The sequence below is a fragment of the Sus scrofa genome, chromosome 13 (genome assembly GCF_000003025.6).
Source record: "Sus scrofa isolate TJ Tabasco breed Duroc chromosome 13, Sscrofa11.1, whole genome shotgun sequence".
Classification (NCBI taxonomy): domain Eukaryota; kingdom Metazoa; phylum Chordata; class Mammalia; order Artiodactyla; family Suidae; genus Sus; species Sus scrofa.
Genome location: NC_010455.5, coordinates 80489396 through 80513105, shown reverse-complemented (window position 1 = coordinate 80513105; position 23710 = coordinate 80489396). Strand labels below are relative to the sequence as shown.

At 43.7% G+C, this 23710-nt stretch overlaps 1 protein-coding gene across 3 annotated transcripts in view; it reads left to right on the top strand.

The window, feature by feature from the left end:
- NMNAT3 (nicotinamide nucleotide adenylyltransferase 3) overlaps window positions 1–23710 on the top strand; it is a 125404-nt gene that overhangs the window by 43703 nt on the left and 57991 nt on the right. For all 3 annotated transcript variants that reach the window (XM_021069536.1, XM_021069538.1, XM_021069537.1), the window contains one exon: window positions 14242–14391. In XM_021069536.1, coding sequence (XP_020925195.1) covers window positions 14242–14391 — 150 coding nt within the window. The remainder of the gene's footprint in view (window positions 1–14241; window positions 14392–23710) is intronic.

The window sequence follows — 23710 nt, the reverse complement described above, 5'->3', positions numbered from 1 at the left end:
AAGTCACCAAGTGCTAACGTTGTGGTAGTGGACCTGGTGCAGGTCACCTGGAGTGATTTGTATGACCTGCTGGTAGATATGCTGGGCCTCTTTGACTCTCCCAGCCTGGGCTCACATTGCCTGGAACACAGGCTTCATTAAATCCCTGCTTCTATACATGTCGGGCTGGTGCCCTGAGACAAATAGTGGCTTCACTTGGCTTGTGCTGACAGGAACAGGGTGAATCTGTTGTGGACAGTGCGTCTTTAAAGAGGGCTGGCACATGTGAATCCTGTTCCCTTAGTTGGTTATGGAAGGCTTCCTCCTCCTCTTAAAGCTGTGTGGGAGTCCTAATGCATCTTTTTAGTTCATCCTCAAGGTGCCCTTGTGGATGGGTGTTGGGTTACCCCCATTTATAGAGGACTGAAGGCTTGTTCAAGGTCGCAGAGCTTGGGAGGAAAAAGCCAAGCTTTTTCCATTCCAGAGGTTCCCGCAAATACAAGCACAGGCAACCTCAGCTCAAGGCCAGAAGAAGCACCCCATGGCCATCACTATTTGTGTGCATGTCTTTGTACGAATGAGAGATGTTATCTTGTGCATGAGCTTCAGTGGGGATGTGGGCGGTCCTGCTAGTGAATTCTGAAGCAGTAACTGGGAGAAGAAACAAAATAAGGTTTGTCTGTTTAAGAGTCATAGAGATGGAGTTCCCGTCGTGGCGCAGTGGTTAACGAATCCGACTAGGAACCATGAGGTTGCGGGTTCGGTCCCTGCCCTTGCTCAGTGGGTTAACGATCCGGCGTTGCCGTGAGCTGTGGTGTAGGTTGCAGACACGGCTCCGATCCCGCGTTGCTGTGGCTCTGGCGTAGGCCGGTGGCTACAGCTCCGATTCAACCCCTAGCCTGGGAACCTCCATATGCCGCAGGAGCGGCCCAAGAAATAGAAACAATAACAACAACAACAACCAAAAAAGACAAAAGACTTAAAAAAAAAAAAAAAAGAGTCATAGAGATGGCAGTTATTCCTATGAACTTCCCACCATTTGAGCCTCATTTCTGGCCAACACAAAGGTGATTATGCATAACATTTGAAAATGTTGGGTGAATTCAGTTAAAATTTTTGATTGGTCACAGCCCTAAACCTGGCTCAGGTCCGATCTGACTTCATAGATTGCTGCTCAGATTTGCAGTTATCTGCTCGTGACTGTCATATTCTGCTTATAGTTCAATAAAGAAGGAAATATGAGCTGCTTGGCTTATAATTTCTGAAGAAAATTATATTACATGAAATGGAAAAGGATTGCCCAGTGAAGTTCTCAAATGAATACCTATCTTTCAGCAGCAAGACTTGCCTGCATCTCCCCTGCTGTGGTTCATGGGCCTCCCGCTGGCCTGTCCTGCCATCATGGAGAGCCTAGCCAGCTCCTCACCTTTCCAGATATTTCAGGAGCTTCCTGCCATCCTCCCATGGCCCAGAGGAACTTGAGAGCAGTGGCAACCTGTTTCTTTTTCAGTGAATGAATGATCAAGCAAGCTAAACAAAGTTGCCTTCTTTGTTAGATTTTTTTTCCTTCGTTAGAATTGTTACATTTGATTTTAAAGCTGGTCCTAAAGTTCAGTCCAGGGGGACTTAGGATAGGGTAAAAAGCAGTTTGATGGAGCAGAGGCAGGGAGGGGTTGGCAGGTAAGTGATGAGTCTGGTGAACAGGTCATGACTGGATTACAAGAGCCTATGGATGCCATGCCGAGGCATTTCATTGTTATTCTGGGTGCGGTTAGGTGGCAGGGGATTAAGCAGGGAAGCAGATGACCATGTTAAAAGATCCCTGGGTAGCTGAGCCAAAGATGGATCAGAGGTGAGACCAGAGACAGGAGACAGGTTAAGAGTGCACTCAGGTCCAATTGAGAAATAGCCCCAAACCATGGTGGCAACTGTGGAATTTGAGAGAGGGCTGGAAAATAAAGATATTAAAGAGGTAAAACTGACAGGCCGTCAAGGCCAGGGAGAGGAAAGAGCCCAGATGGCTACCAGTTTTGTGGATTGGGCCCTAGAAATGCTGTCCCCTGCCATCATTATGAACAGTTCTGCATTTTGCTGCCATGTAGAGAAGTGCCCAGGACTGTTGAGGGTGTGGGACTGCTTTCCCAACTCTAACTGTGGCTCACTGCCTCTGCAAGACTGGACTGGGGCCCTGGGGTACACCCTGGACAGGGCTTGAGCAGAGATAGCGAGGGGACAGAGGAGTCAAATGATGCCTTTGTGGTGGGAATCAGGAGTCAGGATCCTGGGTGGGGCCCAGCCAAGGTGGCCGACAGGGTTAATGGAATGAGAACAAAAGTCGAGTCTAGAAAGGAGCTGACACCCCAGATTGTGAGACAGAAGTTTGCATGGGGTGAAATAAAACAAACTGGAGACCTGGAAGATGTGGGTGTTGGAAGCCAGGGGTGTGGGAGGGGAGGGGCCAAACGTGGGGCTCTGATATTTTGGTTTGGAGGGTGTTTCCTTCTCAGTTGCTTCTTCCTGCTTCAGCCTAAACCATGCCCTGAAGTGGCTGGTACTCCCTGGCTCTCATTTTGATCTACTTTTCACTTTCACCTTATCTCTGAGTGAATAAGCTGAATATTCCTTATTTACCTTCTACTCTGCATTAGCATTTGAACCCCTGGGATCCCAGCCTTTAGGGATTTACAGTAGCCTAGGCAAGAAAAACACAGGGGCTCAGTGATACAGACTATCACCTTGAACAGTCAGAGGAACACTGACTTCCAGGTAGGCCACCAGGGGGAGCTCTAATGGGAGGGTTGGTCCGGAAGAGAGTAGATCTGAGAAGTGACATGAACTAAGGCCCCAGAAGCAGGAAGACTCAGAAGACACATCAGAGCTTGGCCGGTGGTCCCAGCTTGGTAAGGAGATGGAGCACAAGTAGGGAGCAGAGAGGACAGTCAGGAGACAACTAGGACAGGTTGAATGAGGCCAAAATCTCCAAAGTTCTCACGCCAGTTGAGGGACTTGACCTAGCCTAGCACACAAATGCTGATGGAGAGTAAATGACTGAAGACTTTATCACTGGCTTGGCATAAAGGTCCTGGTTTTATACAGTACTTGGTGCATAGTAAACACTCAATAGTCTATTGCATTAGTTCAAGTGATCAGACCCAAAGTTGAGAACTAGTTAATCTGTCCAGCATATTGAAAATAGGCTGGGAGTTCCCATCATGGCTTAGTAGTTAATGAACCCGACTAGCATCCATGAGGACTCAGGTTCAATCCCTGGCCTTGCTCAGTAGGTTAAGGATCTGGCATTGCTGTAGGTCGCAGATGCAGCTCGGATCCTGTGTTGCTACAGGAAAGACAAAAATACCAAAAAAAAAAAAAAAAAAGAAAAAGAAAAGAAAAAATAGACTTGATTAGAGCCAGATTGGTACTGGGGGTGATTCCAGAGTTTCTCTCACCTTACCAAGTAGGAAAGCCCATCACGAGGGACAGGACGGGGCTGTCTAGCCCACAGCAGTGCCTCTCTCTGGGAATAGCACTGTACACCAGTGTGAGCCCTGGTGACCATGTCTGTACCATGGGACCCTGTCCAGGCTGGGTGGCACTGCCCTGTGATCTCTTGTTCAGCTCTTCCTTTATTCTGGTAGCCTTCTGACCATTCCATGCTTCTTCCCTGCTCTGCCTTTGGTGAGGAGAGGAAAGGAGCTAAGATGACCAGAGGTCATTTCTCTTGTTTGCATTTTCCCTGATATAAGAAAGTAATGAAATCCTGGAGTTCCCATCGTGGCTCAGTCGCTAACAAATCTGACTAGGAATGATGAGGTTGCGGGTTCGATCCCTGGCCTTGCTCAGTGGGTTAAGGATCCAGCATTGCCGTGAACTGTGGTGTAGGTCGCAGATGCAGCTTGGATCCTGCGTTACTGTGGGTCTGGCGAAGGCCAGCAGCTACAGCTCCAAATGGAGCTGGGAACCTCCATATGCCATGGGTGCGGCCCTAGAAAAAGGCAAAAAGACAAAAAAAAAAAAAAAAAAAAGGAAAGTAATGAAATCCTACAGTAGGGCAGGTTTCGGTCAGGATGGAAAGTGAACTTATGCAGAGAATATTGGCCACACTTGGAGGCTGATTGTATTGGGGGGACATGATGAAGGATGGAGAGATGTCTTAACTAACTGGCAGGGTTTGATTCTGGGTGACTGGAAACACAGATAAAGGGTATGGGCAGGCAGAAAGCAGGTGTGGGGGTGATGAATTCTCTTTTGAACACAAGGAATGGTTAGAGGTTCTGGAGAACCTCCTATGGGCCAGGCATTGTTCTAAGCGCCCTACATGGTCAACTCTGGTAACATCCATGGCAGTCTGAGGAGGTATGTGTGAAAACCTCTATTTTCTGTATGGGTCACTGAGGCTCAGGCTCCCAGGCACAGGGATATTCACCGAATATTTCTGGCTCTTCACCTCCAGGACACAGATTGTATTTTCCAACTCACTGAAGGTGGATGGGGTTGTTGGGAGTGACACATGCCCATTTGATGCCAAGTGACCTTTCAGAGCCTTTTGAAAGTGACTGACTATATTCCGGGTAGAGACTCTTCCATCAGCTGAGTGCTGGATTGAGGGACAAAGATAACACAGAACAGAGCCCCCAGCTGTCATGAACTGAGCATGTAAAGGAACATGAGATACACCTTCATTGTTTTAAGCTACTGTGATGTGGGGGTTATTTGTTAATGTATCTCACCTGTCGTGTCCTGACTACTACACTCAACGTCACTCAACTAGGAAGTACTGGAAGCTTTAAATCCACATCTCTCTGGCTGGTTATTGAGCCAGTGTCAGATGGCCCCCACGGGCCTGTAGGGGCCCACAAGCAAGGTCAGGACTAGAGCAGTATGTTCATGTGTAATCTCCACAAGTTGGGTAGAGAGTGGAGAGGAAGACAGTGAGTTAGTCTGTGGCCTTTGGTGTAAGGCTCAGCTCCCTCTCCCCCATGTTCTTTCCCTCCCGAGGGTTTGTGGTCAGTTCCACATGCCTGCTAAGTAGGACATCCCTGCTGCCTGCTGGGTCTGGTGGTTCAGAGACATTGGCTTGAGCTTGTCGACAGCTGCATACTCATAACATTGCTAAAAACTTCATAAACTCTGAAGCCTGGAAATAGCCCAAGTGATTTGAGGTTTTGCTCACTTGTAAATGTTTGAGTATTGTGTCCACAAATTGCAAATTGAGTCACTCAATTTTGAGGCACAGCTGTTATTTGGAAAAGACCCATCTAGGAACGCAAACTCCTTGCAAAATGATTGTGCTTCATTTTTGTCAAGTATCAGAAAACCATTAAACTGCCAAGCCATATGGCAAATGCCCACTCGAAGCAGAGTGCGACACCGCACCATAATGAATCTGTTTTGGGGGAAGGAGATAGGACAGTCTGGCTTTTGTGATCTACAGAAAAGCAGATTCACTGCTGCACATGTCAGCCTTCTAGAGGCCTGAGTAAGGATTTTTTCCTCCCATGAAAAATTTATATAAAAAATTAAGTTATGGTAGAATTTTGTTCTCCTTAGGTGTATTTTCCCTTTCAAACGATATCCATTTGAGTTTCTGCATATAAAGTAAGTTTAACTGGGGCAATAGAGAATTCTAAAAGTTTACACACTCTTCTTTCCATTATAGTCTAATTCAGTAAGTATTCACTAGGTATAGGGGTATCAATTAGAATTACATTCAGCTACATATAACAGAAAATAGAAAATAATGGTGGCTTAAGAGATTATTACTGCCCCTGGTTAACAAACAAAAACAAAAATGAAAAACAAAAAAACCTAGAGATCAGCAGTCCAGGTCATCAGGGTCCTGGCTTTTTTTTTTTTTTTTTTTTTTTTGGCTTATTCTCTGCCAAACCTAGAATTGATCCTCATCCTCAGGGTCCAAACTAGCTGCCATACTCCAGCCATCACATTTTAGACTGCAAGAGGGGAGAAGAGAAGTATGGTTTTCCCTTTTAAAGAGAGTTCTTGAAAGTCCCACCCAATACTTCTATTCATTTATCCCTGGCCAGGCCTTAGTCACATGGCCTCACCTTCCTGCAAAGGGGACTAGAGAAGGTAGCAACATATCCAGCCAAAGACCAGGACAATAGATGCTGGGAGCTCACCAGCAGACTCTGCCCTATCTGACATCCTCGATGTCTGTTCTTTCTGCGAGATTGTAACCTTCTTGGGGACAGGGGCCAGATTTCACTTACCTCTTTACCTCCAAGGCACTAGCACACAAGCTGGTTGTAATTTTAATTAACTGCTACTTTGCACTCCTTGCAGCAGACCCGAGGCACTTCTTCTCACGTTCTACCTCCTCTTCTCCCTTCTTTGTTGCAAGTTGACAAGTTGGCTGTGATTTGGGGCATATTTCTTCTTCATCTTCAGAAGACAGTTTTTCTACCCAAATGACCTCAAACTACCCCTACCTCTGTTTCTCAGATAACTCTTAATTCCAGGGATAAGTGGTGCTTTGAGCTGATTGTTATGGCTGGAGCTAGGTGGAAACCCCAGCAGTGGTATGTTGAAGTGGCCTTTTTCGGGAGCACTCTGTGGTGGTGACATCTCAAGCTGGTCTGAGAGAGCTGCCTCCCAGGCGGGTGTGGGGTGGGGGTGGGGATGCTGACGTGTTCCTAAAGCCTACCAGGTTTTAATCCTGGGTGACTCCAAAATGCTGGGCCCTTTTTCAGACAAGGTGAATGAGTTTATGGAAGCAGATGTCGGGATGATGAATTCTGTTTTAAGTATAATGAAGGGAAAGAGAAAGGAGCTAATATTCTGGAGAACCCTCTATGAACCAGGTTCCATGCTAAGTGGGTCAGCTCCCATAACCCTCCAGACAGCCCTAGGAGGTGTGTGTAATTATCTCCATTTTCCATGTGACCGAGGCTCGGAGAAGTTGATTAGACTCTTCACCAGACACGAGCAGCAGCCCTCCCCTTCGAGGTGTGTTGAAAGAATCAGTACCGATGTGTGTTAAGGCTTTCTGCACAGCGCCCAGCCTGTCACTCAATAAACCCAGTAGCTGTTACTCAGTTTCTCCTCCCTCCTCTGAAGGTCAAAATCAGTCCCAGCTCCTGAGTGTGGGCTTGCAAGAGACTTCAGTCCATTCCTTGGGCTCCTCCAAATCTTTTGAACATTCTTGAAACTGAAGAGCAGGGCTGCCTGCTTTCCTGTGAGTCTCATAATTAGGACGAGTGCTTAATTGGCATGTTTGTTTCCTCCAAGGGGTGGCTGGCGGAGGATCCTCACGACAGAGAAGGCTGGCTCTGCTTTTGTTCTTAGCAGCACTGCGTGCCCATAGCAACAGTGGGTGAATCTAGCAAAGTTGAGAAGGGAAAGGGCCCGGAGTTTGCATGAAGGTTGACGGCCCTAGAGAAATCGACGCACTCTCACCAATGGAAATGATCTCCCGAGTCCTGAAAAATGTGCTCGTCAACCCCACAAATACAAACTACGTCTCTTGTTTTCTTTAAGACGAGAAGTCTGGTCAAGAGGTCTGTGTAATGAAAGATGTTTGTAGAATCCATTTCCATTCTGCCCGAAGCCATCTGCTTTATGTCTATAATAAACAGAGATGTTTTCAGCCACTTTCCTGGGCCAGGTCCCGTTAGAGGCACTCACCGTAGGGAAAGGTAAATTGACTGTCTCCCAGGCGATGAGCATTAGTACATTACATCTGCAGCGCCGGCACTTAACCTTCCCGGCTCGCCTTTCCTCTCTGTGTCTCTGCCACGGCCTGTGACAGATGGGCTGAGGGGCACACGCTTAGTTAGAATTTAGTGCATAGGGGGCACTGGCCAGCATCACATTACCTGGTGATTGAGGTGAGATGTGGGCAGTAGGAAAGGCCATTCTCTGGGAAGTTGGGGACCGCCTGACCTTCACCAGGCAGAGAGGTCCTTGGGGGGTCAGCCATCCTGGGGCTTCCTGATGCACCATCCTGGGAGCCCTTGGGAGCTCTTTCTGAAACAGAAATAGGACTCAGTCACACTCCTATTTAAAATCCTTTAGTTGTTCCTCATTGTCTGCAGGATGAAATCTAGACTCCACAGACCCCTTTGGGGCCCGTGTGATCCTGCACCCTCTGCACCCTCATCTTGGGTCACTCACACACTAGCTCATGGCACACATGGCCACATCGACATGCTGTTAGTTCATTGGCCACCTTAAACAGTGGTTTCTGAACCTTTACAGTGCTGGTCCATGTGCCTGATATACCCTTCTGTATCCTCTTGACTAGCTCCATCCCTATGCACTCAAGGCATATGGAGATTCCCAGGCTAGAGGTCAAGTCAGCACTGTTGCTGCCAGCCTATACCACAGCCACAACAACATAGATCTGAGCCGTTCTTGTCCCAGCTTTAAGGTCACTTCAGAGAGCCTGTCTCAGATTGGTGGGTGTATGCATTTCCTACACCTGCTGTAATAAATCACCACAGATTATTGGCCTAAAACGGCACGATTTTATTTTCTTGCAGTTCTGGAGGTCAGAAGTCTGAAGTCAAGGTGTCAGCAGTGCTGCACTCCTTCTGGAGGCTCTAGGGGAGAATCCGTTTCCTTGCTAACTCCACTGGCACTGTGGGTCACGGCCCCTCCCTCCATCTTCAAGGCCAGCAGCAGAGCTGCCTCTTTCCTTCTGATTGCTGCTTTCTTTGGTCCTTTCTCTATGTGACCCTCCTGCCTCCCTCTTAGGATGACCCTAAAAGGTTAAAATTGGGCCCACCTGGATAGGCCAGGATACCCTCTCCATTTCCTTCTTTTTCTTTTTTTCTTTTTGTTCTTTTTAGGGCTGCACTCAAGGCATATGGAGATTCCCAGGCTAGAGGTCAAGTCAGCGCTGTTGCTGCCAGCCTATACCACAGCCACAGCAACATAGATCTGAGCCGTGTCTGTGACCTACACCACAGCTCACAGAAACGCTGGATCCTTAACCTGCTGAGTGGGGCCAGGGATCAAACCTGCGTCCTCATGGATGCTAGTCAGATTCATTTCTGCTGAGCTATGTATGGTAGGAACTCTCCTCTCCATTTCTGATCCTTAATCACATCTTCAAAGTCCCTTTCCCTGGCAAAGCCACAGCTCATGCCCTCCAGTTCTCCAGAGCAGAGGAATGACCTTGGTGTCAGTGTGCAGGAGGCTGGTATTTCCCTGTTGATGGGATCCTGGCATCAAAGATGGTACAGCAGGGCAAGAAGACGTTGTTTGATTTTGGCCTGAGTTAGGTGAAGTAGGGTCTTGGGGAGAGGTCTTAAGAGCCTCTAGGGAGCTGGAAAAGTTAGTTTATATCTCTGGAAGGCCCAGTGACTGCTTGGGACAGAACCAAAGAGGGGAAGTCATCATCTGAAAAGGAGGTTGCTTGGTTGGGGACAGCCATTCATTCCTTCATTTATGTGACACACCTTCCGGAGCACCTGTGTGCCAGGCACCCTACCGGAGTCAAGGGGCCTAGATGAATGAGAAACCACCCAGAAGAGTTTACCTTTTACCTGGGGAAGAGCAACGGGAAACAGAGCAGTGACAGGTCTATGGTCCATAAGAGAAGAAAGTGATAAAATGTGTAACAAGTACAGTTAGTGCAGTGGGGGAGGGAGGCATTGGGTAAAGAGTCCAGGGAGACAATTTTTTTTTTTTTTTCCCTAGGGCAGAACCCACAGCATATGGAAGTTCCCAGGCTAGGGGTCCAATCAGAGCTGTAGCCACTGGCCTACACCACAGCCACAGCAACGCGGGATCCAAACCATGTCTGCGACCTACACCACAGCTCACGGCAACGCCGGATCCTTGATCCACTGAGCAAGGCCGGGGATTGAACCAGCAACCTCATGGTTCCTAGTCAGATTCCTTAACCACTGTGCCACGATGGGAACTCCCCAGGGAGACAATCTTGAAGGCAGGTGCGAGGAGGGCATTTCAGGTGGTCTAAAGAGCATTTGAACAGTGAAGAGAAAGGAAGCAGCATGTAGCAGGATGAAATACTGTTGGGATGACTGTAAAGTGGGAGGCGGTAAACTGGAGAGGGGGCGGGGCCAGAGGTGGACTCTGCCTTGACTCCAGTTTAATGATAAATTCTATGAAGACCATATGTCACCTTCTCAACTTGTTCCATCCTTCAGCCGCAGTTACTGTTCCCTCTGTGGACTCCATTTGATGCTTATCGATGAGAAGCCTTTCCCAATAGCAAAAGTCCCCCACGCTTGCTTCACCTTGCTAGATATTATGACCTGATAGGGCAGACAATCACTTTCCTGGCATCACTTTCCAGTCTTGTGTGTGATGAGATGTGCTCAAATCAGAGCCTGGTTTATTTTCTGCTGGACCCCTGGAGGGAGTCCATTTCAACCCTGTTGTTATATTTCTCTGGGTTTGGGCTTAGGAGGCTCATTCTGGAGCCTGGGAATGTGCACCCACCACAACCTGCCACCTGAGGTGTGGCTTTCAGACAGGGTAAGTCACTGGCAGAGCTGCGTGGCTCAGTGTGCCCACACAAGGAAAGGAAAGACAGATAGATACTTCCTACATATCATTTCTTCTTCGCAATGTCACACTGCATTGCCAATGATGCCACCATTCAAACTAATGTTCTAATTTGCAGTTTCTAGGAACTTTGGGGAAAATGGATCAAAACCCCAGGTTATGTGAGATGCTGCAGTTACATGTTTTAAGGGCTCTAAAAAAGATATTTTGTCAAAATGAAATAGAATTTTGAAAGGCTTCCTATCAGTGGTGAAAAACAGCCAGCCTCTTCAGGTACAGTCATCACAAGGCTGCTCTTGCGAGCAGCTCAGCACTTTCTGCAAATACTATCTCATTAAAGCATCCCTCCTTCTGGGAAGAACCAGAAGCCCTCAGGCTGCTTTCTTCTGACCCAGCAGGGGTGTCCCTGCTGCCTCAAAGGAAGCAGGAAGAAGCCACAGCCCACCTAGGTTGAAAGCTTTTTTTTTTTTTTAACATTCATGCCACTGTAGTTCAGAATACTCCCAGAACAACTTGTCTATGGACCCGAGGAGGTGCTTAGGCCTTCCCGGTATCAAGACACTGGTCCACTCCCTGGCTGGCCAGTGCCTTTTTCATTCTCTGCCCAGTCCTCCTCTGGGCCAGGCTCAGTGCTTGAAGCTGAGATCAGAGAAGAAGAAGAGCACCACTCCTGCTCTTAAGAGGCTTACCGTCTGGTGGGTAAGACAACACAAGAGCAGGTTTTTCTGATAGAATGTGGTATGCGATTTATTTAAAGGTAGGACAGAGATCAGCTAACCCAGATGTCAGAAAAACCATCGTTGCAGACAATGTAGATTAGCTAATCCTATTCCCATTCTCTTTCCCTTGCTCCTTCCCACTGGAGAGGCTACAAAACTCAGTACTTGCTTTTCTAGTCTCTCTTGTAGCTAGAGTAGTTGTTTGACCTTTGGCCAATGAGGCAGAGGCAAAATCTACAGGGGAATTGTTAAAAAGCTTTTGTGTTCTTATTTAAGAAGGATAGCCAGTCTAGTATAGCTCCTTGCTCTTTGTTCTTGATTGTAGTCATAATGGCTACAGCTATAGCAGCAATATTGTGACCATGAGGGGAAGCTCTGTGAATTGCAGGTCATTGTTGAGCCAGTGATCCAGTGCCCGCAGCTGCCTACTTCTAGATGTGTTTTCATGTGAAAAACAAGTTTAAGCCATTAAGGTTAGGCTTCTGGAACTTGGAACCAAATGCAACCCTAACTGATACAGGCACCTAGCAGGCAGTCAAGAAATAGTGATTGAAGTCACATAAGTAATATGGTCACCTGAGTTAACAGACTGGGGTGTGCTGGTAGTATTCCAGTTGGAGGAAACTAAAACAGCATGTAGAAAAGCTTGAAGCAGGAATCCACGAGGAGTTCACAAACCAGTGGCAAGTAGTTTATCGTTGGTAGAGTATGAAATGTGGGGCAGGCAGTGGTTGGATACAAACCTGGAGACATAGACAACAGTGGGCAGATTAAAACAGTTTCCGGAGTTCCCGTCGTGGCGCAGAGGTTAACGAATCCGACTAGGAACCATGAGGTTGCGGGTTCGGTCCCTGCCCTTGCTCAGTGGGTTAACGATCTGGCGTTGCCGTGAGCTGTGGTGTAGGTTGCAGACGCGGCTCGGATCCCGCGTTGCTATGGCTCTCGCGTAGGCCGGTGGCTACAGCTCCGATTCAACCCCTAGCCTGGGAACCTCCATATGCTGCGGGAGCGGCCCGAGAAATAGCAACAACAACAACAAGACAAAAAAAAAAACAAAAAAAAAAACAGTTTCCTTAGATACAAAAAGGGTCCCAGGTTCCAGTAACTGAGAACTTTCCACATTACCCCTGGAATTGCACAATCACAGCCAAGGCCACCGTAGCAAGAGGAGTAAGAAAGAATGAAATGCATCCCTCCTGTTGGTCACTGTATTAGTTGTCTGTTGCTGCGTAACAAATTATCACAAAATAAGTAGTTTAAAATATCACACATATATTATCTCACATTTTCTATGGGTCAGGAATCTAGATTTGGCTTAATTGACCTCGGTCTTTCAGTTGAGAATCTCTTACAAGGCTGCACTCAAGGTGTTCACAGGGCTGCAGTCTCATCTAAAGACCCATCTGGGGAAAGATCCATTTCCATGTTGACTCACATGGCTGTTGGCAGGATTCAGTTCCTGACTGGCTGTCAGCACCAGAGGTCTTTCAGTTCCTTCCCTTGTGGGTCTCTTCATGAGACAGTTCACAGCAGAGCAGCTTATTTCTTCAGAGTGAGCAGGAGAGAAAGCAAAAGAGGCGAGCAAGAGGGAAGCCAGAGCCTTTGTAACCTTCCCTGAGAAGTGGAATCTCACTACTTTGCTGTGTTCTAGTCATTAGAAGCAAGCTACTAGATCCTGCCCACACTCAATGGGAAGGGAGGTCTAGAGGTGAATACCAGGAGATGAAGATCACTGGGCTCCTTTTTGGAAGCTACCAACTACAAACACATTGCCACCATCTTTCTCCTTCTCCTCCTTACTTTTTGTGTCAACAGAGTGTCTTTTTTGTCATTGCACCATCTTCACCACAGGCACAGTGGTTACATATTAAATGCTTCCTGGGCACCAGACATTTTCCATACATGGTTCATTCATCCTCACAACAACCCTACCCCTATAAGTGTAAGTAATATCATCCCTATATTGCATGTGAGGAAACTGAGGCTCAGAGAGGTACTCTGATTTGCTCTAGGTCATACAGCCAGTAAGAGGTAGAGCTAGGAATCAAAGCACAGGCTTATCTCCAGTGGAGCACTTCACCACTGCTTCAGGAGGCAAAGCCTCACAGTCTGGAGGGCCTTATTTGCCAGCCTTCCCTAGTTCCCAGGCTGTTTTCTGCTTTACTTTCACCTCACCCTGGAGCTGAAAGCTGCAGAGCAGGCAGGAGGATGGGCCTGGCCCTCTGAAAATGCTTGGGCCCTAGGTAAAGGAAAATGGATGAAATCAGGAAAGATCTATAGATTAGATAATAGTCCTTTAGCAATGTTAATTTTCTGATTTTAATCATTGCTTTGCAGATATGTAAGAAACTGTCTTTGCTCTTAGAAAACATATACTTAAGTATTCAGAGGTAAAGAGGTATTATGTCTATAGCTTATCCTTAAACATTTCAGAAAAACATTTCTTATAGGTATATACAAATATGCATGTACATATGGACAGAAAGAGTGATAAAATGTTAACATTTGGGCAATCTGGGTAAAGGTTATATAGGAATTCTTTGTACAAATTTTGCATCTTTTTTTGTAGGTCTGAAAACATTTTAAAATTAGTTTTTAAAAAGTTCTAGTCTGCTCTGGGATCTTGTACCTTCTACTTGGACTATCATAGATGACGTTTGGGGTGTTTTATTACATACTCCTTTTGTCCCATGGTGACCCATCAGAACACAAGGAAGATGTAGAGGTTACGAACAAAACATGGTCTCTGGGTCAGGCTGTCCAGGTTTCTGTCCTGGGCCTTGAAGTTTCTAAGGTCCCTGAGCTGTATGAGTAACCACTCAGGATTGAGTTGAAAGGATTTGGTGAGATAGGGAATATAGCTGGGCATAGTGCTAGGCATAGTTCTTGGCCTGTGCTGAGTCCCCTGTAAATATTGTTATTGTTATTCTTGCCTCCTCAGTCATCTTAAAAGTGAGAAGTAATGGACTGTATGTGGTTTGGAGATACTGATCTGGACCCTTGTCTTGGTTCCAACTCCTTGACATGAGTTTTTGTCCCATTGAAGGCAGGGTGGCTGCTGCAGCAGATGTTAATGTGCCTGACAAGATGAAGAGTCGAATCCCTGTGGTGCTTCTGGCCTGTGGCTCCTTCAACCCCATTACCAACATGCACCTGCGCTTGTTTGAGGTGGCCAGAGACCATCTTCACCAAACAGGTCAGTCAGGGGGCCAGGTCCAATGGAAGAACTGGTGGGTTGGGTCTCGTGGGGCTTTGTTGGCTGCTGTTATTATCCCCATTATTAAAACTGCTCAGTTTATGAATTCACAGCTAACTTGTGACATTTCTTCCATCATATTCAGAAGGTTCCCCCTCCTTAGCTGTATGACATGTGTACAAGTCATATCCCAACCAAAGAATTGAAATTTGTCTCAGGACCCACTACCTCTCTGTCCACTTCACATTGTCCATGAATGCTAAAAAGACACCAGACACATTAGAGAGTCTGTCTCTCATTCAGGGCATCCTTCCTGAGGGTCTGGGAAGCACTTACCACAAAGCCAGATGAATAGGCAGCATGTGCCTTTGAGAACTCCTGCTACTCTTCAGTGGATAAGCAAACGTTCTATAATGGGGAATTTGACATTTTCTCCTTTGAAATAATAGATCTTAGACAATTACAAATTGACATTCTTGCATATAGGGCATTTCTAATACAGATGGCATGGCTTTGCCAAAAATATTTAATCAGCTGGAAATATTTAATCTGGGAATATTTCATCTCCTTGACTTTCCATTTCATTATTAAGAGAGTAAAATAGCATTTGGAATCTGCATGATTATTTCTAGAAAATGTAAGTCATTTATTTGTTGATGTCAGATATATATGAAAGTATTATTCATTGTGTATTTATGTATATCTTATGTATGCATATATATATATTTCTATATTTCTCAAAAACGTTTGCCTTTAAGGGCATTGTTTTTACACCAAAATCAATTTTTATGTACTTTTAATATAGAAAAAGTATTTGAGTAACATATAAAACATTCCTTCAAAGAAATTACATGCAAATGTTAATTTATTTTAAAAAAATCTTTATTTACAAAAAATGAAAATGGGTGTTATTCTTAGCAAATAAATAGCTCTACATGGGAATAAAAAATCCAAACAACCCAGTTAAAACTGGTCAGTGAACATTAGTAAGCAGTATGCCAAAGAAGAAATATAAATGGACAATAAATTTGAGAAAAACTGCTCAAAATCACTAAGTGGAAATGCAAATAAAACATAAACACCACAAGGCGATAAGCACCATGAGGGCAGCCATTGTGGCTGTCTGAACACCACAGAATTGCTACCAGCTGTCAGTGAGCTTATAGTTGGTGCTCAATAAATATACATTGCAGAAGTAAGTAGTCTTAGCCTATGAAATTGGCAAAGATCAAAGATTGTTAAAATTCAGTGCTAGCAGGATAGGGAAGAAAACTTTCTCATATATTGGTAGTGATGGAATAAAATGATAAAACATTTTTGGAGGGCAAGTTGGTTTTATATGAAACTCACATTCATAATGAGAAAAAAAATCAATTAATGAAAACTGAACCAGAACCGACACAGATGTTAGAATTAGCCTGACAAGGATGTTAAAATTTACTATAATTGTGTGCTATATGTTCAGAAATTAAGTAGAGACATGGAAAATATAAAAAGGATTCAAATCAAATATCTCAAGATGAAAATTACAGTATGTCAGATGAGAAATATACTAGGTAGGATTAACAGGTTAGACACTGCAGAAGAAAAGATGAGTGATCTCGAAGACATAGCAATCTATCCAAACTGAGATAGTCCAAAATGAAATGTAGAAAAAATAATTTTTAAAAAGAATATCAGTGAGATATGGATAATTTAAATCATCTTAATACACTTGTAATTGAAATCCTAGAAGGGAATTCCCATTGTGGCTCAGCAGGTTAAGAACCCAACATAGTCTCCTTGAGGATGTGGGTTCGATCCCTGGCCTTGTTCAGTGTGTTGTGGATCCAGCATTGCCAAAAAGCTACTGTATAGGTTGCAGATGTGGCCCGGATCCAGTGTTGCCATGGCTATGGCATAGGCCTGCAGCTGCAGCTGCAATTTGACCCCGAGCCTGGGAACTTCCATATGCCATGGTGTGGCCATAAAAAGAAAAAAGAAATCCTAGAAGGAAGAAACAGAGGAAAAACAGGAAAAAATATTTGAAGGAATAATCACTGAAATGTTTTCAAATTTGATGAAAACAGACTTCATCAAGTAGCTCAACAAACCCCAAGCCCAAGAACATGAAAACTATACCATGGTATATGATAATCACATTTCTCAAAATGAGTAATAAAGTTTTAAAGGCATCTACAGAAGAATAAATAAGGAAGATAGCAGATTTCTTATTTCTGAATTCAGCAAAAGGGAATTCAGTGGAACAGATCTTTAAGTACTGGAAAAAAAAAAAACCCTCTCAATCTGAAATTCTGTATCTGGCAAAAAAAAAAAATCTTTCAAAAACAAAGGCAAAAATAAAGACATTTTCATATCTACAAAAACTAAATGATTTCCCCACCAGCAAACCTGCACCATAAGAAATGATAAAGTTCAGAGTTCTTGTCATGGTGCAGCAGAAGCGAATCAGACTAGGAACCATGAGGTTGTGGGTTCAATCCCTAACCTTGCTCAGTGGGTTAAGGATCCAGCATTGCCCTAAGCTGTAGTGTAGATTTCAGACGCAGCTCGGATCCTGAGTTGCTGTGGCTGTAGTGTAGGCTGGCCGCTGTAGCTCTGATTCGACCCCTAACCTGGGAACCTCCATATTACTTGGGTGTGGCCCTAAAAAGAAAAAAAAAAAAACAAAGAAAAAGAAATGATAAAGTTCGTTAGCCAGAAGATGATAATACCAAATGGAAAAATGAATCTGCACAAAATACAGAGCACTGATAACCACATGTGCAGTTATATAAGATTTTAATTATTCATGTTTCTTTAAAAGATAATTAACCATTTAAACAAAAATAATAACTATGTATTGTGGAGTTTATAACATGCAGAAGTAAAACTTCATAATAGTATCAAAAAGACAGAATAATAGTGTAAGGTTTTTATATCATACATGAAGTGGTATAATAGCACTTATAAGTAGGCTGTGGTAAGTTAAAGATTATAAACCCCAATGCAACCACTAAAGTAAAAAACCAAACAGTTATAACTAAGAAGCATACAGAAGAGATAAAATAGAATCAGAATATACTCGGTTAATTCAAGAAAGAAGTAAATGAGGAAAGAAGGACCAAAGAATAGGTGGGACAAATAGAAAGCAAATAATGAAATGATACACTTAAACCTAATTATATCAATAATCATATTACTGTAAATAGTCTAACCACCTCTGCTAAAAGGCAGACATTATGAGAGTGGATAAAATAAGCAGGACCCAGCTACAGGCATTTGATGCCTACAAGTAGCACACCAAATATGAAGATACAATTAGGTTCAAAGTAAATGAATGGAAAATTCTCCCGTGCTAACACTAATTAAAAGAAAGCTGAAATAGGGAGGTCCCGTCGTGGCTCAGTGGTTAATGAACCTGACTAGCATCCTTGAGGATGCGGGTTTGACCCCTGACCTCTCTCAGTGGGTTAAGATCTGGCATTGCTTGAGCTGTGGTATAGTTTGCAGATATGGCTCAGATCCCGCATTGCTCTGGCTGTGGCATAGGCCGGCAGCTACAGCTCTGATTCAACCCCTAGTGTGGGAACTTCCGTATATACTGTGGATGCACCCCTAAAAAGACAAAAGACAAAACAACAACAACAAAACTGAAATAGCTTTAGCATCAAAGAAAGAAGATTTCAGACCCAAGAATATTACCAGGGATAAAGGAGGTCATTTCATAATTACAAAGAGGTCAATTCTTTAAGAGGAAATAATAATCCAAAACCTTTTTTAAATTAAATGATAGAATATCAAAATACATAAAAACGAAAACTTATAGAACTGCAAGGAGAAATAGACAAATCCGCAATACTTATCTGATATTTTAATCCTCTTCTCACTAATTGATAGAGAAAATATACAGAAAAATATTAAGGATATAGAAGACTTGGACAGCACTATGAACAAATTCAACCAACTTGACATTTATAGAAAACTTACCAAGCATCAACAGAATACACTTTCAAGAGTTCCTATTGTGGTGCATTGGAAATGAATCTGACTAGGAACCATGAGTTTTCAGGTTCAATCCCTGGCCTTGCTCAGCAAGTCAAGGATCCGGTGTGGCCATGAGCTGTGGTGTAGGTTGCAGATGTGGCTCAGATCTGGGCGTTGCTGTGGCTGTGGTGTAGGCCAGTGGCTACAGCTCCAATTAGACTCCTAGTCTGGGAACCTCCAAATGCTGCAGGTATGGCCCTAAAAAGACAAAAAGACAAAAAAAAAAAAAAAAAAAGAGTACACATTCCTTTCAAGGGCACAGAGAACGTTTACCAAGATAGATCATACTCTGGGCCATAAAAGAAGTCTTGATTAATATATGACTTACAATCCTACAAATTATATTCTCTGACCACAGTGGAATTACATGAGAAATCAATAATAAAAATATCTCTGGAAGATCCACAGATATCAAAATGGAGTAACACACTTCTGAATACCTCATATGTCACAAAGGAAACCAAAATGGAAATTAGAAAATATTTTGAACTGAGTGAAAATTAAAGCAGAATATATCAAAGTTTCTCAAGTCTGTTCTCAGACTGATCCTGAGCACAGAGACAAACCACAACAATCAAAAAAACAATAAACAATAACAATAACCAAAAAATAAAACCCTTGGGAAGGAGGATAATCTGATTTACAAGTTACCACATAATTAGATTCAAATGTCATTTGCAACTAAAAATCACAAGGCATACAAAGAAACAGGAAAGTATGGCCCTCTAAAAAGAAAAAATAAATAAATCAATAAAAATTGTCCTTGAAAAATACCTGATGGCAGATCTACTAGACAAAGACTTTAAAACAGCTGTCCCGAAGATGCCCAAAGAACTAAAGGAAGATATGGAGAAAGTCAAGAATCCATGTATGTGAATGTATACATGTATGTGTAACTGGGTCACCATGCGGTACAGTAGGAAAAAAATTGTTTTGGGGAAATAACAATTAAAAAAAGATTAAAGGAGTTCCTGTCGTGGCGCAGTGGTTAACAAATCCAACTAAGAACCATGAGGTTGCGGGTTCGATCCCTGCCCTTGCTCAGTGGGTTAACGATCTGGCATTGCCGTGAGCTTGTGGTGTAGGTTGCAGACGCGGCTCAGATCCCGCGTTGCTGTGGCTCTGGTGTAGGCCGGTGGCTACAGCTCCGATTAGACCCCTAGCCTGGGAACGTCCACATGCCGTGGGAGCGGCCCAAGAAATGGCAAAAAGACAAGGAAAAAAAAAAAAAAGATTAAAAAAAAAAAGAATCCATGTATGAACAAAATGGAAATATCAATTTAAAAAAATAGAAAGTCTAAGAAGAAACCATAAAGAAGTTCTGGAGCTGAAAAATACAAGAATTAAAACAAAAATTTGACTAGAGAGATTCAAAGGCAGATTTGAGCAGGCAGAAAAGATAATAAATGAACTTGAATATAGAACAATGGAAATTATCGTCTGAAGAATAGAAAGTAAAAAGATGAAAGAAAAGTGAACATAGCCTAAGAGACCTATGGAACACCATTAAGTGCATGTTGAAAGAGCAATTGGAAACTATGAAATTCAACAGAGATTTAAGACACATATAAACCAAAACCATGGAGTTCCCTGGTGGTATAGTAGTTAGGATTCATTGCTTTCACCAGTGTAGCCTAAATTCAGTCCCTGGTCTGGGAACCAAGATTCTACATCAAGCCACTGCACGCTGCAGCCAAAACCAAAAAACAAAAAGACAAAAAGAAAATCCATGCATGGACCTTATTAAAATCCTAATTCAAATCAACTGTAGAATGCTCATGAAAGAGTTTGGAAAATCTTAAGACCAACTGAATATTAGATGGTATTATAAGAATTAGTGATTAATTTTTAAGGCCAATAATTGTGTTGTGTAAGGCCAAAAATAAAGTAAGTGTCCTTATCTCTTAGAAAAAAAATGTTTATCTCCATAGCCTAGCAATTCCACTTCACAAAATTTAGTCTAAGGCGAGTGTATGGAGGGAAGAAAAGAACATTTCTTTTTGAGGGAAAGAAGGAATGTATTCCCTATATGTCTTAACTAGCACCTGGAATCATGTTCTTTTCAGGGCGTATAGCATTTGCTTGGCTTGATATAAACACCTGCTTGACTGTGAGCCCCTAAGTGCCTTTTCCCACCAACCTTGACTCCTTAGAAATGCCCCTGGCTTCATAGGTGTTGTCTTTGCTGTGAGGTTTATCGGGCAGGGCCTGTACCCTTCCGTGTACAATGTACTGTTTCCCAGGCAGGTACATCTATTCACTGTTTTAGGGACTTTGGATGCCTCAAGAACTTGCTGACAAGCAAATAATCAGGCTCTAGATGACCCAGCAAGGTGTCATAGAATATTCCTCACCCCCAAAGTTCATGGTAACCACAGAATGCGTGGATAATTAATCACATGGATACATTATGTTTTTATATTACATATGATTTCTATGCCTTTGGGTGTTAATATGTAGAGGGGCCTCATATAGGACCTCGAGTATCTTCTTGCCTTTATTCTTAGTCATTCCTGCATGAAAAGTACTTGGTCATTTTTGAAAGCCCAGAATGGATTCTGCTGCCTGTGTACTTTGAGTGTAACACAGTGGGTGGACACCTTCCAATATTCCACAGACTTCTACTGCATCTTGTTCATGCCAGGCACTGTTGCTAGAAAGAGTTCATTAAACTGCATCTCCTGCCGCCAAGTGATGCACAGCACAGGTGGTAAGAGACGCATTGTGTCAAGTGATTGTACTAGTTGCAAAGGAGTGACATCTCCCACCTGGTGGATGGGGAAAGTTTTGTGGAAGAGGTGACACCTGAGTCCTGAAGAACATAGAAGACTTAACCAAGCACAGTGTAGCAGGCATTGTGGGCAGAGAAAGCAGCAGGAGTAAAACACGGAGGTGGAAGATAATCACGCTTCAGCATATGGGAGAGAGCTGAGGCTGGTAAGGTAGGGAGGACCAGGTTGGAGAGAGGAGAGAGGGGTGTGTGGTGTGAATTCCCCTTCCCGGCACAGCTGGCTTCTTCACCCCTGACCCCTCATCTCTCCAGGGACAAAATTCAACAGGGCCTTTTCTCTTAATCAGAATTAGTTCACAATGAAGGCTAAATGAGAATCTGGCCTCACAGCTGACTCTCTTTTTTCATGAAGAAAACGAAATCTCCCTTCTGTTGGTGTATTTTCACTAAAACAACTCACAGTTTTAATTTGTTAGTGCATGCATATAAATTGAACTAAACAAGCTGAAGCAATTTGTTTAGTACCTTTAATAGAAATTAATAGTGTCTCCTAGTTGGCTGCAGGAACTCTAATGACTTCTTTGTTTTGAGCTCTTTTCCTCTTCCCCGAGCATCCTTTCTTCAAACTGCAACTGTCCTTTCTTCCTTTTTCTCCTGAATCAACAGCACAACCTGACAGAGGCACTATAATATATCAAAATGCTTTATTATCTTTAGTCCTGTGATAACATACCCCTTTATAGTGGAAAAATTTTTACATTAGATGAAAACTTAGGTCTGAAGATTTTCATTGCTAATACACGGACAGAGTCGTACGTGCTCAGAGGATGAAATGTTGAACCAACTATTTTTTTTATACTCCTTTTCTTGAAAGAATGTTTAGGAATATGATAAGCACTGGTAGGAATGTGTGTTATCTGTGGATTTTCTGTATTTTATATTATTCTTGGTTTGCTGATTTTGGACAGAAATGATTTAGCCCAGCGTATGACTAGTCAGTACCATCAGACATACCTAAAGCTTTCATTGAATATATTAAGAATTCAAGCTGACATTTCTCTTTTAAGATGTTGGATATATTCCCAGTTATGAGTAGTTGTTTTCCTAACATGTAGTCACAAACCTATTAATGGAGATTGAATTAAATTTAAATCCTGTTTTCTTTTATTTAGACAGTTTGTTATTTCTCATCAATATAATTTGGCCATTGGCCTATATTTCAACAACAGTCCATTTGTCTTTCTTTTTTAAAATAAGATTTTCTGTCAGCTTCACATTAATACTTATTTAATGATCATTTAGCACCTGTTCATCTTATATATTTAACAAACACAGATCATCCTCACTATTTGTCAGGTAGTGTTCTGAGTGCATTGCATTTAAACGAAGATCACTGAATCTTCATAACAACCCTATGAGGTGGGCGCTGTCACTCTTCCTTTTTTTTTTTTTTTCCTTTTCTAGGGCTGCTCCTGCAGCATATTGAGGTTCCCAGGCTAGGGGTCCCATTGGAGCTGCAGCCACCAGCCTATACCACAGCCACAGCAACAGGGATCCGAGCCACACCTGCGACCCATACCACAGCTCATGGCAACGCCAGATCCTTAACCCACTGAGCGAGGCCAGGGATCAAACCCGAAACCTCATGGTTCCTAGTCGGATTCGTTAACCACTGTGCCATGACAGGAACTCCCACTCTTCCTATTTTACAGATGGGGCATCTGAGGTTCAGAGAAATTGAGTAACTTGCCTGATAGAACACACAGGGACACGGGGTAGAGCCAGTCTCCCCAGAGCCTGTGCTTGTAGCCACCACACCAGGCTGCCTCCATTCACTCATCAAACTTCTTGTTGAGCATCTGTCTGTGCTGGGAATTATGTCAGAAGCGGAGACAACACAGGAGCAAAAATGGGCCCTGTGCTCCTGGGGGAGTTTCATGGTCAGTTAGGCTGCTGAAAACAAAAATGCCACAGACTGGGTGGCTTGTAAACAGGAGAAATTTATTTCTCTGTCTAGAGCCTGAAAGTCTGAGATCAGGGTTCCAGCATGGTTGGGTTCTGGCGAGAGCTCTCTTCAGAGAGGACTTCTCATCATGTCCTCCCTCACATGGAGGAAAGCAGAGAGAGGAGGCAGCTTTCTCATGACTCCTATGAGGGCACGAATCCGATTCATGAGGGCTCCACTCTCATGCCCCCACTAATCTCAGTTACCTCCCAAAGCCCCATCCCCTAATACCATCACATCAGGAAGTAAGGTCTCAACATATGAATGGGGTGGGGGGGGGGAGACAGTGTGGACACTAGCATCCAATCCATAACAGGGAGGCAAATAATCAAATCCCACAAAGGTAAAATGATTCAGGTGACACACGCCTCTGAGAGGAAGTTCCCATTGCTTCAGGATGAAGGGGGAGGCAATTTGACAGAGGCAGGGAGTCAGGAAAAGTGTTTCTGAAAATGTAAAGCTGAGCTGGAGAAGAATAATAAGACACATTTTAGGTTGAGAATAAGGTTGGGTGGGGTCCGAGGATGCAGGGAAAGGGAAGTCTTGGATCAGGAAAG